The sequence below is a fragment of the Galleria mellonella genome, unplaced genomic scaffold (assembly GCF_026898425.1).
Source record: "Galleria mellonella isolate WM207_F2 unplaced genomic scaffold, CSIRO_AGI_GalMel_v1 utg96, whole genome shotgun sequence".
Taxonomy (NCBI): Eukaryota; Metazoa; Arthropoda; class Insecta; order Lepidoptera; family Pyralidae; genus Galleria; species Galleria mellonella.
Genome location: NW_026442179.1, coordinates 4062773 through 4083245, shown reverse-complemented (window position 1 = coordinate 4083245; position 20473 = coordinate 4062773). Strand labels below are relative to the sequence as shown.

General features: G+C 35.9%; 1 protein-coding gene across 4 annotated transcripts in view; it reads left to right on the top strand.

Annotated features, from left to right (window-relative positions):
* The window catches only part of LOC113523541 (teneurin-m), a 362252-nt gene extending 345713 nt beyond the window's left edge, over window positions 1-16539 (top strand). For 3 of the 4 annotated variants that reach the window (XM_052902790.1, XM_052902788.1, XM_052902791.1), the window contains 11 exons: window positions 159-563; window positions 1153-1488; window positions 1566-1773; window positions 2271-2297; window positions 3250-3466; window positions 5598-5774; window positions 6701-7109; window positions 7729-7990; window positions 8381-12167; window positions 12250-12621; window positions 12994-16539. In XM_052902790.1, the coding sequence (XP_052758750.1) occupies window positions 159-563; window positions 1153-1488; window positions 1566-1773; window positions 2271-2297; window positions 3250-3466; window positions 5598-5774; window positions 6701-7109; window positions 7729-7990; window positions 8381-12167; window positions 12250-12621; window positions 12994-13350 (6557 nt within the window). In that variant the 3' untranslated portion in view covers window positions 13351-16539. The remainder of the gene's footprint in view (window positions 1-158; window positions 564-1152; window positions 1489-1565; window positions 1774-2270; window positions 2298-3249; window positions 3467-5597; window positions 5775-6700; window positions 7110-7728; window positions 7991-8380; window positions 12168-12249; window positions 12622-12993) is intronic. The other variant, XM_052902789.1, reaches the window with a different exon arrangement.
* Window positions 16540-20473: the final 3934 nt, after the last annotated feature.

Below are 20473 nucleotides of genomic sequence, written 5' to 3'. Positions count from 1 at the left end.
TTTTTATTGACTCGAATCGTGACCAAATCCAAATTTTCATAGCATAAACGAGAATAAAGTTAAAATATAAGGTAAAATAACGTCAATCGTCAAGTCATCCAATGAACCCAATGATCAAGACAGTCAGAAATACTAATTATATTTTTGTATTTCTACAGGTGTATGCCCAGTCTTATGCAGCCAACGTGGTGAATATATAAATGGAGAATGCCAGTGCAATCCTGGGTGGAAAGGAAAGGAATGTTCATTGCGACATGACGAATGCGAAGTGCCTGATTGTAATGGTCACGGGCACTGCGTTAATGGAAAATGTTCCTGTGTGCGAGGTTATAAGGGCAAATTCTGTGGAGACGTTGACTGTCCACATCCAACTTGTTCGGGCCACGGATTCTGTATCGAGGGTACTTGTGTCTGCAAAAAGGGCTGGAAGGGGTTGGACTGCGCGACCATGGATAAAGATGCGTTACAGTGTCTACCAGATTGCTCAGGGCACGGTACCTTCGACGTTGATACACAGACTTGCAGTTGTCACGTACGATGGTCCGGTGACGATTGCTCAAAAGGTAAGCTTATTAGTATTGACAAGTTTTGTAAATTATCACATAACGCTATAGTGCTGACCCGAATACTTTGAATTTCGGGTTGCACAGTGGAAAAAATCTTGCAGTTTTACTGTCTTTTTTACTCATTTAAACATATAATGATACTAAATATTCCTAATTGTTCCGATAAATCAAATTCGTTTATGACAGTTTAAGGTGCGTTAACTTGTTGAAATTGCATGTCAGGCAATTCAATTAACTTCTGTAGGGTAACTGTCAAATAAAATTATTAACAGAGTACGCACCTAGTTTCTTTTGAAAGTTGTTTGGCTATTGAAATGGGCCAATCAGAATTGAAACGAACGAATGAATAAGAAATAAACCAATAGCTGTATGTAAAATAACTATTATTTATTTACATCATAAGGCGGCAATCAGTTAGATGATCTATCTACTGAAAAGATGTTATTGTAACCTAAGTACGAATAATAGCCCCAATCTAATAAAATAACAATGGGATTCAATATTACTCGACAGCAATTTGACTGTGAGTTGGATTAGCTTATAAGTATTAATAAGAGTTTTATTTATTATATATTTTCTTTTGCAGAGGTGTGCGATCTAGACTGTGGTCCCCATGGAAGATGCGTTGGAGAATCTTGTGTTTGTGACCCAGGTTGGACAGGAGAATATTGCACTTCAAAACTCTGTGATGCCCGTTGCAGTGACCATGGGCAATGTAAAAACGGCACTTGTCTATGTGTATCTGGGTGGAACGGACGACATTGTACTTTAGAAGGATGCCCGCGAGGATGTGCCGGTCATGGTCAATGCAGAGTAGCAAATGATGGGCATTGGGAATGTAAATGCTTCGATGGATGGGATGGACCGGACTGCACTACACTGAAAGAACAAATCTGTGACGATTCTAAAGACAATGATAAAGGTATTGAAAATGTTCAATTTAAATCATTGCTTTCATATTTAATTTAAAATTTTATACTCACGTGTTTGTTTGTTCAGATGGTTTAGTCGACTGCGAAGATCCTGAGTGCTGTCAAAGTACCGCCTGCAAAGGCAGCCAACTTTGCGTGTCATCGCCAAAACCAACAGATATTCTACTCCGCAAACAGCCCCCAGCAATCACTGCTTCGTTCTTCGAAAGAATGAAATTCCTTATTGATGAAGGAAGTCTGCAAAATTACGCCAAACAGGAGACCTTCAACGAAAGGTGAGGTTTCGATGTTGGATGTTACTCGTTAGACATAATTATATTAAAAAGACTAACTAAGGACCAGTTGACATTAGTGAAAGCATAACAATAATTGTCAACTGGTCCTGGATTTGATATCATTATCAAGTACTAATTGTAAAATAATACATTATCTGTTATATTAAGATATACGCAATGTTGTGCCCCAGTCAACTCCCATGTTTTATTTACATTACAAGAGTGTTCCACGTTGCTTTTTGTTTCTCCCACACGTATATACGAGAAAAAATCTTTATATTTATTTTCAACTACTCCAAAATCGAACTAATAATATAAATGAATGGCACTTGCATGTTCTATCATTTTTATATCGGCGAATAGATTAATACCTACCTTATTCACTAAACTGCTCTTATTAACAAGCCCTAAGTTTCCTTCTAGATTAACTATAAATTGTCCGATGATGGTACTTACTCATTCTTTGTCATTTCTGTCATCTTTCTAACGCTGCGCAGTATGTTTTGGAATCACTTCAACACGAGGTAAGATTTGTAAACAATTTAGGATTGTGTGTTGAGCTTAGTAATACACAATATATATATAGCGGTTCCTATTAGATTATAATATATATATATATATACTTAATTGGCGAAATACTCTTTATATATTGTTATAATTGTATTGTTCGTATTTTGTTTTGTGAAGTACCCACATGTGCATGTAGTGTATGATGTATAATATCTTATTATAGTTACCTATCATTATGTCCTGTGAATTTGTGATACGCTTTTTATTTGTTATATTTATAATATTTGGTCCTATATGAGTAATATGAGTCATGTAGGTAGTCTCTAGTGTAATAAAATTTCCAATTATGTAGAATTCGAATAGATTAAGAAAAAACACGTTGCTGTTTTAGTAACTTGAGATGTAGACAACAATAATGCATTTAGATGAATCGTTCTTCACATATACATAATGTAAAGCATCAATTTAAATATCATAAAATTCCTAATCTTTAATAAGTAGGTTCTAGTAGCAAAATTAGATTTAGTAGTTTGCAAATAAAAACCTATTCAAAAATAGGTTTCTAATTCAATATTTTTTATGTGTAAGTTCTGTGATATCTTCGTCAATTCTGAACGGACTTTGATGATTATTTTCTTCATCAAACGAGTTTTAATCCCGTTCTGGTTCCATTCTAGCAGGATTAATATCAATTTGTAGAACAAACTCTTAAATTATTAATATAATCGAAATAACACTTCAATATTTCAAAAACATAACTTTAAAAAATTACTTCACTGTCTTTAAAATATACAAATACGTTATCCAAAATAATAATAATAATATTTTATTCAAAGAAATAATGCGTAATAAGTAAAGTGATTAAATATTTTTTACATTCGATTTAAATATAAATTTTATTATTTTCCACCTTCTCAATAACTTAACATCATATATGAGAAATACTCACAAATGATCCATCTACAGTCGGTCAGCGGTGATCAGAGGGCGTGTTGTGACGTCTCTCGGCTCGGGACTGGTCGGCGTGAGGGTTTCCACCTCCACCCCTCTCGAGGGCTTCACTCTGACGCGGGAAGACGGCTGGTTCGATTTGCTCGTGAACGGAGGCGGAGCAGTTACTCTACACTTTGGGAGGGCGCCTTTTAAACGCTCCTCGCAAGTTGTTTACGTGCCTTGGAATGAGGTTTGTACAAAAATATTACAAGTCCACAGTTTTTACCAGGAGTCGCCCTAGGAACACATCTCGATAGAAATCATCCCAAATTGTCATGTAATCGTTTGGAGCAGAGCAAAGGCATTAGTTGGTCTGACCAACCCCAATAATAATATTTAATACGACTGTCAAAAGAAATGTTCCAAAAGAAATTTCGAGAAATCCTTTTTATATTCTAGAATATAGAAATATTAAATGTAATCTGGAAAAAATATCATCTAGGCTTTTATCATATTCATACCCTTACATTATATCACAGCTAATATTATAAATATGAAAGTGTTTTGTTTGTTTGTTACTTGGCACTTTAAACCAAATGTACATTTGGTACTTGACACTTTAAACTACATACATGTTTGGTACTTGGCACTTTAACCCCAAATAACAGCAGGCCTACTCTTTAATCTAATATCGATATCAACCCCATCTAATGTTAATGACAATTTTGTACTGCATTCATGAAATAAGAATTAGGAATTAAGTTACAATTGGGAGCTGTTTGCAATAGTTTGTATTGGTACGTTTCGTGTGGAAACCTAAGATGGTAACATTAGGTCACTAATGTTGCAATTTGAGAGTACGAAACGTTTTAATCCCAATATCGATCTTTTTTTTATGGGTGATAATGGAATGGTAACCCCACCCGCGCTATCGGTATACACCAGCGGGGTACCAATGAAGGTTAATAGGTGATGATAAAGCAGGTCATGTTCACGATGATTTTCAGGGGGAACCACGTGGAGGTAGACCTATTAATGCATATTGCTAGCAATGGGGCTGTCAAAATCCATTGCTAACAATCCCTTTCCCCCCAATATCGATCTATTGGAATATATTTCAAGAGTAACCCCACAGATAATTAATAATCCTTATGAAATTAAGTTTCACATGTGGCTAGTATTTACGTAGGAAAAGCCTACTTTTCATACCGGTTAAACAATATATTTCGGTCACGCGAATAAAGTCGCAGTTAAAAACTACGCAATAGTAAAGTAAAAATAACCGAATTGAATTTCTATATTTATCGAAAAACAAACAATAAAATATAATTTCATTCCGTCCAATTAAATAATAAATGTTATAAATAGGTAGCAGTACCTAATCGTATATTATTACGTACAACTTCAGTCCAACTTGGTATAACAGTTTCATATTTTGCCTCGTGAAAAACATGCGATCTGACGATTAAACGTAGGCAGTAGACGTTAAATTTTTTAAGACTTAATTTTACTCCGACTATAAATTGTGGATACTTGCTTCTTTATAATGCTTTATTACGAGTTTGGTCGCAAAGTTAATGTTCGTGTTTGTGTAACGAATCATTTTTATAGTAACTACCCTTGAAATTATCTCTCGTAAGCTAAGTACTAAAATGGCTAAGTAATAAATTGAACATTTATTTACATTGATAACAAACTCATAAACTTAAAAACACTTAACAGCCTGTAACTTATTTTATACCTACTTAACTACGAAAATATATTATTAATATACAGTATTTAATAAATATCAACAATCATTATTACCTATTTTCATCGTCGTCCATTTCCAAATACCAGTTTTCTCCATATTTCACTTATAATTTTTTCTCCCGCTTTGCCAATGAATTAATAAATTCCACAAAGAACCTTGTCCATCCCAAATACTACTTATCTATCCTATTTAAGAGCTGCGCTCTTGTCGGTGGAGCCCTCACCACTCACTACGATTTTCAGCGAGTCTCTTCACCTTTTGATACGACACAACACCAAATTTTTCCTTGATCCCCCAAATACTACCTATATGACAAATTATATGACAGTTGGTATAACATTTTACTCACTTTCACATTTATAATATTAACTAGCTTTTACCCGCGATTTCATCCGCGTGACCGGGATATATTGATTGACCGAAACAAAAATTAGTCTATGGCCTTCTTCATCCCATATAGTACGTATATACCAAATTTCATAGTAATTGGATTAAGCCTTTCAGGCGCTAAGAGATACCAAACAAAACCAAAATTACAATATTAATAAGGGCTTGGTATGTTTCTAGTTTAAGTGCCTTTATTACCTGAGTCCATAGATTTTTTACACATTGAAATAAAATTTTACAGGTTGTGATCATCGATGAGGTGGTAATGACGACATCTGATGAGAAGGGCGGTATGGGAGGCCCACAGGCGTGCCTGGCGCACGACTACGACGCAATGAAACCGGTGGTGCTGGCCACGTGGAAGCACGGCTTCCAGGGCGCTTGTCCAGACAAAAGTGCCATATTGGCTGAATCACAAGTAAGGCTGCTTAAAACTTTCATATAGCTTTAAATCAACAATTCAGCAACGCATAAGCAACTCCTCTCGTGTTACAAGTGTTCTTGGGCGACGGTAGCCGCTTTCCATCAGGTGGGCCGTCTGCTCATTTGTCTCCCTAACAATAAAAAAACGACTTCCAAAAAGTAGACAATTCCTTTTACGTACAATCAAAATATGGAACGAGTTCCCAGCAACAGTATTTCCGAACAGATACGACATTGAACCCTTCAAGAAAAGAGCATTTTCATTCTCAAAAGGTCGACAACATATTTTCAATTTCTCTGATGTTGCTGGTGGTCATGAGTGGTGATAAACATTTGACAATATGATGAACCACTTGCTTGTTTGTCTTGCTTCGTATGTTTATACGATTACATTGCCAATTCTGAACCAATTGTCACGAATCTTTTTTAATTGATAGGGTTTATTTGATTGATTTTCAGTGTTAGTCCCATATTAATTTTGTGGTGATCGAACCCGTCATTTTGATTAGCAAAACAAAAACTGCTTTGTGTGTGTGTGTGTGTCCACGATTGAAGTTGTTTTTTCACAGAAATAAGCAGGTATTTTATTAAATTTTATTGCTATTATATGAAAGTTCATATCACCAATTAGTTAGTACTATATATGTATAGGGCCTCTACTAACGATTGTCAGTTGTCACACGATCATACGCATATGCACGGAATTAATTCAATTCTAATCAACTCAGTTAATAGCTGGTATGATAATGATGATGATGATGATGAAACAGCAAAATGTTTTTCTTCATTTAAAATAATTTCAAGAGTATTTGTTACTGGATCTTATTATATTGGATACGCAGCCCAAATACAAACTAAATTTTATTAAAAATGTACTCTAAAATTGATTAGCTTTTATAATTACCAATGTATTATTTCCAGGTTGTTCAAGAAAGTCTACAGATACCCGGTACAGGGCTCAACTTAGTCTATCACAGCTCAAGAGCAGCCGGCTACCTTTCCACCATTCAACTGCAGCTAACTCCTGAGAAAATGCCACCGACACTTGCTTTAATACACTTGAGAATCACCATTGAAGGGATACTCTTCGAGAAGACATTTGAAGCGGATCCAGTCATAAAGTTCACCTATCCTTGGAATAGACTGAATGTTTACAGACAAAGAGTGTACGGGGTGACCACCGCGCTAGTGAAGGTCGGGTACCAATACACTGATTGCAAAGATATCATCTGGAATGTCCAGACGACCAAACTGAGTGGACATGACATGAGCATATCTGATGTCGGCGGATGGAACCTGGATATCCACCACAGATACAATTTCCATGAAGGTATGTTTTCCTTATATTGTTCTACTTCCACCAATACCATTATACCACCAAGCAATATACCCTATTAGGTCGACCTCCACGCGGTTCCCGCTGGAAACTATCGTAGTTATTTTTTGTGGAATTTGTCATGATGGGCTAGCTGACCTGCCCTTTCATCTCACCTATCATCCCTCACTGGTGCCCCGCCAGCGTATACCATCAGCGTAGGCGTGATTACCATTTCATTATCATCCATTAAAAAAAACTACTACCAATAATCTATGAAGATCTATGCATATCATAATTTTACCCGTGTAAATTAGGATATAAAGTACCACGAAGTTCTCTATGTGTTAGTCCAAGGTTTTGTTCTATTTCTATACCAAATTTTATTAAAATTACAACTATTCAGTATAAAAGTCATAAACATCACGCATATATTTACAAACTCATTTTCAAAAAGTAGGTTAATGTATAAATAGGTAAAGTATGGTGATAATAGGCTATATCCTCCATCCCTAGGCTATAACACCTTCAGTCCCGATAGCAGAAGGATATTGGTTCAGATCCTATTCGATTGGCTTGTCAGAACGTTAAGATTTGTTAAAGGATAAATTTCTAATCCCCTGTACACTTTTAGGTATCCTCCAAAAGGGTGATGGAACGAATATCTACTTGAAACACAAGCCGCGTCTCATTATCACCACAATGGGTGACGGAAGACAGCGTGCCCTGGAGTGCGGCGGCGCCGGCGCGGACTGCAGCGGGCCGGCCGCGCGCCAGCGGCTGCTGGCCCCGGTGGCGCTGGCCGCTGCTCCCGATGGTTCAATCTTCGTTGGAGACTTTAACCTTGTGCGCAAAATCAGCACAGATGGCACTGTACGGACGGTGGTCAAATTGAAGTGAGTAAATTGAATTTTGCACAAACAAATAAATCCCTTTTTCATCATTGTAGTTTATCACAACTGGATTTTCTGCCTACCGCGTAAGACACTTGGCGTAAAGAGAAATTGTTTAGTTAATACGTTTCTATATTAATTTTACTACAAAGTAAATAACGGAGCTCAAATTTATATCTACTAATCTGTCTTTATTTTAGGTACTAGGGAAATCTAGTACCTATAATCTCGCTGTCCGTCACATATCGGCTCCCTTATAGAAATAAGCGATATGCGATGGACAGAGAGAACCGATATATCATACAAATCTTTAGTTTTCAGTATTTTATGATTATAAAATTATTACAATAAGCGTACCACATTTTTAATGAAACATTGCTCTTTTCATTCCAGTGCCACCCGCGTCTCTTACCGATACCATATGGCTCTGTCACCCCTGGACGGTACCCTCTACATCTCCGACCCAGAATCGCACCAAATTATCAAAGTTCGCAACACTGACGACTACAGTGACCCTGAACACAACTGGGAGACAGTCGTTGGTTCTGGTGAGCGATGTCTACCAGGCGACGAAGCACACTGTGGTGACGGTGCATTAGCCAGGGACGCTAAACTCGCGTATCCCAAAGGTGTAGCAGTTTCAATAGACAATGTCCTTTACTTCGCTGACGGGACAAACATTCGTATGGTAGACCGAGACGGCATTATAACCACCGTCATTGGTAATCACATGCACAGAGCCCATTGGAAACCAATCCCGTGCGAGGGTACATTGAGTGTTGAGGAAGTGCACTTACGATGGCCGACAGAACTCGCTATCAACCCACTGGATAACAGTCTCCATATAATCGATGATCATATGATCTTGCAAATGGCTCCTGATGGTCGAGTAAAAGTTATCGCTGGAAGACCTCTGCATTGTCCATCACCCATGAGTGGATATGACATGGAGTTGGCAACGTATGCTACATTAGTCATGCCACAGAGTATTGCTTTCGGTGCAGCTGGAGATTTGTACGTTGCTGAAAGTGACTCTCAAAGAATAAATAGAGTCCGATTGATCACCACTGATGGCAAGATATCTTTGTATGCTGGTGCTGAGTCTAAGTGTAATTGTTTAGAAAGAGGCTGTGATTGTTTCGAAGCTGATCACTTCCTAGCTTCTAACTCAAAATTCAATACAATATCGGCTGTAATCGTGAGCCCTGATGGTATAGTCCATATTGCCGACCAAGCCAACTACAGAATTAGATCTGTCATGGCGAGTATTCCTGATGCTAGTGGAGCAAGAGAATATGAAATATACTCACCCGATACACAAGAGACATACATCTTTAATAGATTTGGTCAGCATATAATGACGAAAAACATTCTGACAGGCGAAAATAACTACGTGTTCTCATACACTGTCAATACTAGCAATGGAAAACTTAGTACTGTAACAGATGCAGCTGGAAATAAAGTATTCCTTCTCAGAGATTATTCCAGTCTTGTCAACTCCATAGAGAATACCAAAGGTCAAAAATGCAGACTTAAAATGTCTAGGATGAAGATGTTACAAGAACTTAGAACACCCGATAACTTCAATGTGACATTTGACTATCATGGTACTACTGGTTTATTGAAAGCTAAATACGATAGTACTGGAAGAAGTTACATCTACAAATATGACGAATTTGGCAGACTAACATCAGCTGTTACACCAACTGGAAGAATCATCAATCTAACATTCGATCTCAGTCTCAAAGGCGCTACAGTTCTTGTTAGTGAAAACAACAGAAAACCTGTCTCAATTCTAATAAAGGGATCTTCAGTAAAAACCAAAGTTGGAGAGGCTGAAAAGAAGACAATAATCTCAACAGACGGCAGTATTACTTCCAGTTTGCCATGGGGTCATGTTATATCTACCGATACTGTTCCTTACACTATACTATCAGAAATTGACCCTATTTTGGGAGAAAGTTACCCAGTACCAGCTAAACAAAGGACGGAAGTGGGCGGTGATTTGGCAAATCGTTTTGAATGGCGATACTTCTTGCGAAGGCTCCTGTCAAATAAAGGAAAGAGTAGCAAAGCTGTAGCACAAATAGGCAGGAAATTAAGAGTCAATGGTGAAAATCTTCTCACTCTTGAATATGATAGAGATAGCTCTACTGTCGCCGTATTCATGGATGATAAAGTCGAACTACTAAATGTCACATACGATAGAACTGCAAGACCAGTCAAATGGGGACCGCGAAATGGCATATTTGCAGAAGTCGAACTCGAATATGATAGATTTAATAGACTGACTAGATGGAGTTGGGGAGATCTAAACGAAACATACGGCTTTGATAGAGCAGGACGGTTGCACGAAATCCGATATGGCGATGGATCATCTTTAGCGTACTCTTTCAGAGATATGTTTACTAGTCTGCCATTGAAAGTCACAACACCTAGAGGTAGTGACTATCTTTTAGACTATGACGATTCTGGTGCTCTGCAAAATCTTACTACACCTCGAGGCCATATTCACACGTTTGCCCTTATGACATCGCTTGGGTATTTCAAATACCAATATTTCTCACCAATGAATAGACATCCCTATGAGATTTTGTACAATGATGATGGCCATATCTTAGCAAAAATATTCCCACATCAGTCTGGAAAAATTTTGTATGTGTATGATAGCACTGGCAAATTAGAAACCATTCTTGCTGGCGCATCTGCCATAAGATACGTGTACCACGAAAATACGCATCTCGTTAAAAATGTAGAAATCACCGATCCCGATTATGAACTGAAACAAGATTACAAATATCACGCGGGCATACTGAAAGATGAGAAAATGAAGTTCAATTCAAAGAGTGGACTCAACAACGCCCATTTCAAGTACCAGTATGATGGTAACGCACGTCTCTCTACTATCGATGCTAATATCAACAGCAAAGAAATGCCCCAACTCAGACTGAAATATAACCAGAACCTTGGCATTCTTGAAGGAGTGAGTGACTTGAGAATTTACAGGAATACTTTCAATCGTTCAGTCATGCAGGATACCAGCAAGCAGTACTTTACCATAACAGATTACGACGATCACGGCAGAATTAAGACGGTACTAATAAACATTAAGTCCTTTGATGTATTCCGCCTTGAATTGGAATATGATGTGAGAAATAGGATAAAAACGAAAAAGATGATGATTGGCGACACTTCGTCCAATGAACGAATTAGCTATAACTATGATGGTCACTTGATGGAAGTAGTTGGATCCGAAGACGACTGGAAATATGTTTACGATGAGAATGGTAATGTGATTGGTGTCATCGAACATGGAGAGAAGCGTTACCTCGGCTACGATATTGGCGACAGAGTTGTTCAATACGGCGATATAGAATTCAGCAGTTATGACGGCCGTGGCTTTGTCATTCGGCGTGGTGAACAGAAATACAGGTACAACTCACGTGGTCAATTTATCCATGCGTTCGAAAGGGATAAATTCCAGATGTGGTATTATTACGATGATAGAAACAGACTTGTCGCTTGGAAGGATGATAAAAGTAACATTACTCAGTTCTTCTACACTAACCCACAAACGCCTAATCTGATAACACATATGCACTATCCCAAGACCGAGAAGACCGTTCGATTCTTATATGATCAGAGAGATTTCTTGACTTGTATTGAGACAGAAGATCAACGGTTTTATGTCGCTACAGATCACAATGGTTCACCTTTAGTTGTGTTTGACGTTAATGGTGAAATCGTAAAAGAAATAAAACGTAGTCCTTTCGGAAAAATCATCAAAGATACTAACCCAGGTTTCTATGTACCTGTGGACTTCCACGGCGGTGTATTTGACTACAATACCAACCTGATATATCTGGAGAACAGGTTATATGATCCTATGGTCGGACAGTGGATGACGCCGAGCTGGGAACATCTTGCAACCAAACTGAGTCTACCGACAGACATATTTATATACAGATTTAAGAACAACGATCCTATAAATAAGAACCAGAATGTTCCGTATATGACTAACTTGGGAAGCTGGTTACAACTGTACGGGTATGATCTAAACAAAATGATGGGATCGAAATATATCACCGATATGATTTTCCAACCGATGACATCAGTCACTGCCTCTCAATTGGCCCCCGATTTTGGAGTCATGTCTGGACTTCAGTGTATCATTGAAAAGGTAAAATGCATTTCTATATCTCCTATTTTCTTCTTTCATATATTTGTAATCATGAATATAATATATTGTTACTTTATTGTAGGTGAACGACAAATTATCGGATATAGACTTCGTGCCTACTCCATTACTGAAAATGGAACCGATAACAAGGAATCTATTGCCCAGAGTGTCCTACAAGCGAGGAGTATTCGGTGAAGGAGTTCTCATCTCGAGGGTCGATGGCAAAGCATTTATCAGCGTAGCGGATGGCGCCAACAGTGTAGTTGAAGACGTCATTACAACAGTCTTCAACAATTCGTACTTTTTAGATGTGCACTTTAGCATTCACGATCAAGATGTGTTCTACTTTGTGAAGGATAACTCGCTGAAGATCAGAGATGACATGGAAGAATTAAGGCGGTTATCTGGAAAATTCAATGTGTCACAAGATGAAACGAATGACCAGGGATTGGAGGTGAGTATAATCGTATTTTTCTTATTCAATGTCATCATCATTTCAATCATTCACACTGCTGTTCATAAGTCTTACTCTCTGTCGATTGAAATAAAGAACTGTTTTGAACTAATTGCGACCTTACACTACGTTTACCTATATAAATTTCATTTATCGGTTCTTTTATGTGATTAGTTCTTTAACATCTTGTCTAACTAAATTAGTCTTTTGAAAATATTCTCGTTTTGGATTTTATCACGCAAAGAAACATCGAAAGTACCATATTTCATGGCTCACTAAGTAGCTTGAAACTTTTATAAATAAAACAAAAAATACCTCCCTTCAACTGGCTTTTTTTACATAAAGAACTATAAATATATGTTCTATTTTCAGGTACGTGTTCATGCGGTTGGCAAAGGTTCCGCCCAAGCAGTCATAGTTCTGCGTTACGGCGTCGATCCAACACAAGAGCGTATTAAACTGCTAAAACATGCTCACAAACGAGCCGCCGCCAGGGCATGGGAGAGAGAGAAGGCCCTAGTCGCCGCTGGCTGGGAAGGCCGAGGATCTTGGACAGAAGAAGAGAAGGAGGAACTAATCTCCCACGGAATCGTAGACGGGTGGGCGGCCAGAGACGTCCACTCGGTGTCCAAGTACCCACAACTAGCGGACGATCCCGCGAACATAGTGTTCGTCCGCGACGGCAGAAGAAAACGAAGAAAGAGCGGCAGAGCGCGCCACCGCTCGTGATTTTTCTGAACGTGCCATAACTCAACGCCTGTACACAGAAAGTGAGAAACGCGATCCACACTCGACTAGATGGCTGTTCTTGCGTTCTGAAACTCGGTAGGGTTTTAGTTCTTACTGTTTTTTATAGGACTGAAGTGTTTTCGTAGGTCTGCCTCGATAACGGTTTCTAAATATAAAGAAAAGGCTCTTGTGATCGGTGTAGTTCAGAAGATATTCGTATGTAAGATTAGAACTGAAGGTATCGAAGTGAAAGAATTAAAATTGACTCTGAATGATACGGATAGAGTTTATTACGTTTATGTAGGCTACAGCAAAATTGTTTACAAGCGAGCTCATTTCGTTTACGTACTTAGGCGTATGTTTAATCCTATCCTAGCTTATTAATTTTCGCTCCTTATTTGTCAGACTGAAACGAATCTCTTATACTCCTCACAACAGGGTACCGAGTCATAATTAAAAACATATGTAATAATAAATCTAAACAATATGTCAAACAAAGCATAATAATGGAACCAAAAATACTCAATTGCGATCACACTTTATAAACACAATTGATATTAATTTATTATAAATATTTTATTTAATCCCATGTACACATCACTTAGGATATTGTTTACACAAAATCATGTATACCCAAACATATTTTAGCCAAATATTTCTTTCTCTATATTAGGTACTTGTAAATAATATTTTATTCTTGTAGTGGTTCCTTTAATGTTAGACCTAAGGTCTTTTTTACTTCGCAATACTATTACTATTTAAGCAATAATTTTATATTTTTTATAAACCACATGCGTCTGACTCAACCGTCAACCGTTATTTTCGCTAGTACTGCCATTGAACCTTGTCGCATTAAATTTGCAGAGTGCAGAATTCCATTTTCAAATCAGTTCCCTCTAACAATAGATTTTGTTCGGAGCGACAGAGTTCTAAGTAGACACACTAATCCAGTAAAAGTAGCAAGGCCTCGTAAAATAAAATAGACGAATAAATAAATTAATTAAAATTTACAGAAACTTTAATACGTACATTCTGCATGTGTTGTGCAATAATCAAACAGTAGGGCATACGGTTACTGAACCGTTTAGGGTCATACTTCTTGCTGACTTATTAAGCCGCATGTTTCCTTAGAGACTGAATTATTTTTTAATTTATATTGACAGTGTGGGCAGGTCTACATCGCAGCCAGTCTCTTCTAGGTTTTATCAGAAAAATACTGTTCGCACAAAATTGGTTTTACAAATTAATAATAGATCTAAACAATAATTAATATATACGTTTTTTTTACTATTATTATTATTATTAAGACAGCACGTGCGATGTAGACTTGCCCACACGGTCAGCCGCTGACTTGTGACTCGTATTTCCTAATGATAAGTCAGCGAGAAGCAAAAAAAAAAGTTGTAATTAAAAAAAAGTAGTATATATAATAGTACATGTCCATAAATGTGTCTCATTTAAATTGTGGTGTCTATTCCGTGTTAGAATTACTTATTAATGCTAGTTGACTGAGTGGTTGGTGATATGAAGCGGATATTTTTACAAAAATATAAAATATATTGGGGAAATGGAATATAAACTCCCGGGTCCGCGGCGTAGACCCATGCGATGGTGATATTTTTTCAAAATGTGACTAAACGAAGCAATACATTGTAATGTAATACGTCTTATCCTTTATTTAGTAATTATAAGTATTTTAATTTAAATTAATAATATATATATATATATATATTATATATATATATCTATGTGAATGTAGTTATTCATTTCGCGGTGATATTTACTAGAGCAGTATATTATCTTTTTTATAATGTATAAAGATTCTAATTTGTAAATAGGTACTTAATGAGGATGTAATCTGTAAAAATATTGTACATATCTTTACGCTTTGATTATTTTTAACGTAAACCCATAAGGAATTTAGTGTAACTGAAAAATGTAATATATCAAACTGTTTCGGGCGGAAGGTTATAATACTATTACACGAACTCGACAGTAAATATGGAGCCTGGAATTGTAAGATCTGAATTCTAATATAAATGTTATGAGTAACTCAACGGAACATTTGAGTGCTCACAAAATGTCTTGAATTGAGTTACTCATCAGCAGAATCTAAATGCAATATGTGTACGTTTAGCTACCATCGACAATTTACCATAGACTTCAATTTTTAGATTTTTAGAGAGCTTGAAAGATACGGAATTCACGATAAAACGGTATTTACAAGTAGAACTGATTCCTCGTACTGCATTTAATTTATACTACTGTAGATAACGACGCGTAGACACCAATAAGCTTTGTACACTGTGACGTTGCGTAATTATTTATTATATTTTAGTCTCAATTACATTTTATATACACTATGAATTATTATTAAATTACTTATCATAACAAACAAAATAAAATAAATGTATTTTAAATAAAAATTAACTATGAAATAATAATGCCCTGTTTAAATGTGTTTTATATCAAAATATATTAAGAATAACCAAAAATATTTAAAAAAAAATTGTCCATATTAAAAAAAAAATTAATAACAGCTCAAATTATTTTTATGTGATTTCTATGATTTGAATATGCATTGAATATAATCCACTATTTATATACTTAAACAATTTTGTTAATTGATAACATTGAACTATTGCAATTTATTAAACTTACCTACTTATCTATACATAAGAACCTCCTACCTACCTAATGTACCTTCCTATCTACTATCATGTTTTCCTAAAAATATAACCTCATTTAATCTATCACCCCATATAACCATAAAGAACCAAACCAGTAAAACACTCGTATGTTTTCTTAAAATGTATACCTTTTTAAGGTAGATATTTTACTCGGTATTTTTACTGGTCACTCTGTTACCCCTTAACTCTATCTCCCACCATATAACCATAACCCTGAAAAGACCTATAGGTACACTGAAAAATAGGCAAACTAATTTTTTTTTGTAATAGTTTGTGCTTGTGTGAGTAATTTTCAGTTAACACTATAACTTGTATTAGTGTGTGGTAGCCCGCAACAGCGCAGTGTGCTAGCTTGAAATCTTTGAATGTGTATAGATAGTTTACAGTCATACTCGGTTAGTTTGGCTCGTGTGCGTGCTACGAGAGGTGATGTAAGCATGTACAATAATAATTATAGAAGTATTCTAATGGAATATGTAATAAAATATTAAAATATAAACATGTTGGTTTCAATACAACGCCCTCTGTTGATCCTTAACTTACGTTTATATTATTATTTGTATTAAATGAATCGCTAAGGAGTTTTCCTTGTCGAAAGTGAAACGTTTTTTACAACTTAAAATGGAAAACAAGATAATGGAAAATGTTCACCGTCACTTATAAACAGCACCAAGACATCATAGAATAAATTTACTGTGACGTCCATGATACTCCTCATGGTATATCGTTCCTGTGGAGGCATTGTACTGCTTTGGATATGTGAAAATGGAATGGTAACCCCGCCTGCGTTAACAAGAAACAACAGAAAGTCGATTGCTTGGGTACCTCTGTCCCATTCGTGTTTCAACCGTGAAGGAGTTGTGTTTGCATGACTGTGTTTCGGTTTGAAGGGTGAGATATGGCGTGAATTTACTGGGTACAGAGGAATAACACCTGAGTCCTCAGGAATGGCATCGCATGGGGGGTATCATGGGCAAAACAGTATACTCTGTTATGTCCATGGTACTGCTCATGTCTATAGGCGACAGTTACCACTTTCCATCAGGTGGGCCGTCAGCTTGTTTGCCATTCTAAGTTGTATAAAAATATATATATAAGATGCATATTTCTTTATGTTTATGTATATTATATAATTTATTATGTATATATGTACATAAAAAAATTTTTTTTTACCTTTTCCAATAATGAAGTACCGCGTTCGTGATTCACTGTTCAACCCAAAGATAGACTGGTAGAGAATGCTACTAGCATTAAGTCCACCTTTTGTACCTTATTTTTTTTAATGGGTGATAATGGAATGGTAACCCCGCCGACGCTATCGGTATACGCTGGCGGGGCACCAGTGAGGGATGATAGATGATGATGAAAGCAGGTCAGTTAGCCCACCATGATGAATTCAACAAGAATTAACCATGATGGTTTCCAGGGGAATCACGTCGAGGTCGACCTGAGAGGGGGTATTAGATCTCATTACTAACAATCTCTTTTCCCCCTTGTACCTTATTTTATTTTGGTCAATAAAGTTATTGAAATGATTAAATAAAAAAAATATAATGAATTTCATATATCATCATCATCATCATCATCCCAGCCATTATCCGTCCACTGCTGGACACAAGCCTCCCCCATAGACTGCCATAAAGAACGGTCCGGAACAACCTGCAGCCACTGACTCCCTGCAATGCATTTAACGTCGTCACTCCATCTAGTAAGGAGGTCGCCATCACTCAAGAAGCTTTCTTCCCCATCGGTTGTCGGTTCTTCAAACTATGTGACCAACCCATTGCCACTTCAGCTTGCTTATCCTTCGAGTTATGTCGGTTACTTTGGTTCTTTTGCGGATATCCCTATTTCAGATTCTATCACACAAAGAGACTCCGAGCATAACCCTCTCCATAGCCCCATACGTACATAGCATACTGTTTCGCCCATGATACTCCCCATGCATTGCTATTCCTAAGCCCTATTTTCACTGCCATATCCCACCCTATCACACAACAAACACGAATGGGACAGTGCACAAGCAAACGACGATGGAGAGTGGACCCCCACTAGATGGAGTGGCGACCTGAAGGTCGTCACTCCATCTAGTGGGGGGTCGGCCTACAAAGCGTTTACCCGTACGCGGTCGCCACTGAAGAACCTTTCTTCCTCATCGTTTGTCGATTCTTTGAGCTATGTTGCCACTTCAGCTATGTGATATAGATATATATAAATAAAAACTACTAAGTCACAATATAAAAATATTTTTATTCCATATATTATGTATATTGATACACAGCCTGACAGCAAAACCAGAAACATATAAACTATGGCATACAATCAAAGATATATTTAACATTACATATAAAATTTTATTTAAAAACATGGCATACCACAAAACATGTATCGTACAAGTTAATTGAAATTGGCCATAGCAAATTACATGCAATGGATGTAGGAATCACTTGTGATTACAAATCAATTACATCATCACTATTGCAACCACGTTGTTAAACTAAAATAAAAAAAAATCTATTCACGATTAAAAAAAAAAAGATATAAAACAGTCACATTAAAAAAAAAATAACTATCAATTAATAGTACAATAAATATTCACCAGGATCCATTACAATTGACTCGTAGAATACAATTAATTTCTTGTCCTTTTCACATTCGTTGACTTCAAATACACTAAACTGAAATTAAGCAGGTATACAGAATGTCCATTACTAGAAATAACTTTCAGAGACCTATATAATATTTAAAATTATCTATTTTAATAATTTTACTTCATATTTATATTTTAGTATGGAATCATTCTCATCGTTATCAATCAGTTTATGACTAGCAAGATAAATAAAAATTAAAAAAATATCAACTGCAATAATTTCACAATTGGTAATAAATACACAAAAAACAATCGTTAATTCTTCTTTTTCCTCATTTTTTAACTGGATAAAAAGAAATCATAGGATCGTATAAATTAGACCATTTTAATTGCCAGTCTTCGAAGGCTTTAACTTTATTAGTACATTACTGCAGCGGCCAGCAACTGAGGCATTGATGGACGAATGTGCAAATGTGGGCCGAGGCCGGGGCGTAGCCGAGGCACGCATACGTGAGTCCATTAATGCCAAGTTTTGGCCAAGGCTTAAATAGTACTTTTCTCAAACAATGCGCTGAAATCAAAAACACAATTTAACTTTTTAAGTTCAATGACGAATAACGAACAATTATAATTTTTCACGCGCCATGTTCCTTTTTTTTTTCAATAAACAGCTTTCTATTTGCGAGCCAGTTCGAAATTTAAATAAACCCTTTTATTTGTTACCTCCTTGGAAGCCATGTTTCGAAGTAAAAGGTCATTTCATTTTTAAATTACAGGACAGATATGAGTTTACATAGTAATTTATCTGGCACGACAAATATGGATTTTCATACAACTTTTGCCGGCCGCTGCCCGCATGTATCTGGCCAGTACGGCAATTTTGATTTATCTCGAAGAAGATTGTCAAAATAATGCTCACATTTCCAAGCATGTTTGAGAAAATATATTTATTATATAATGAAGTCTTACACACAGTATGCAAATATATATATACAGTAATTTACAGTCGACAATTATTCTGTTTTAATACACTTTTAAATAAATAAATTAACAATAAATTGCTTAGTTACAAATAAAAGCGTCTTAGCCTCAATTAATAAATGCTCATACCCTTTATTTCAAATAGGACTATCTTTGAACTAAATCTATAAATGCTATTTACTTGTCACAATAATTGTATTTAATACAAACAGACAACACAATACACGTTTATTAAAAAAAAAAAAAACACTTATTTAATTTTATAAAACAATTAACTAATACGATTTTTTTTGTCAAATTATAAAATACATTACAAAAAACTATAAATACTTATTTAACCTATACAATAATTATAAAGAAATAATCATTCGAACCTGTCTTTTTAATAAATTAACAAAAAAAACGTAGTTTAAAAAATATACAAAATATACAGTCAAATATAAAAAAAATCTTTTTGTCAAATATGTACTATATTGCGTTACTATATATATATATATAAATATACATATATATATATATATATATATATATATATATATATATATATATAAAACTATTGATATGTCGTATTTTTAAACATAAACTCGTTTAACAGATTGCCCACAACAAATCTGATACAAAAACTGTAAAATACAGTCATATTTTTAAACAAATGGAAACTGACGTCAAAGACAAACAAACCAACAAATATAAATCAAGATTGTAAAAATAGTATAATATATTGCTAATACTATGAATTAGAGTTCAAGGCAACCATAGACAACTGAGTTTGCGATGTAGATGTAGTTTTTGTACGTAAAACTATTACTGCGCCGGTCACGTGATCCAATAATTATGTGTAAATTATTATCCGATATCTGTA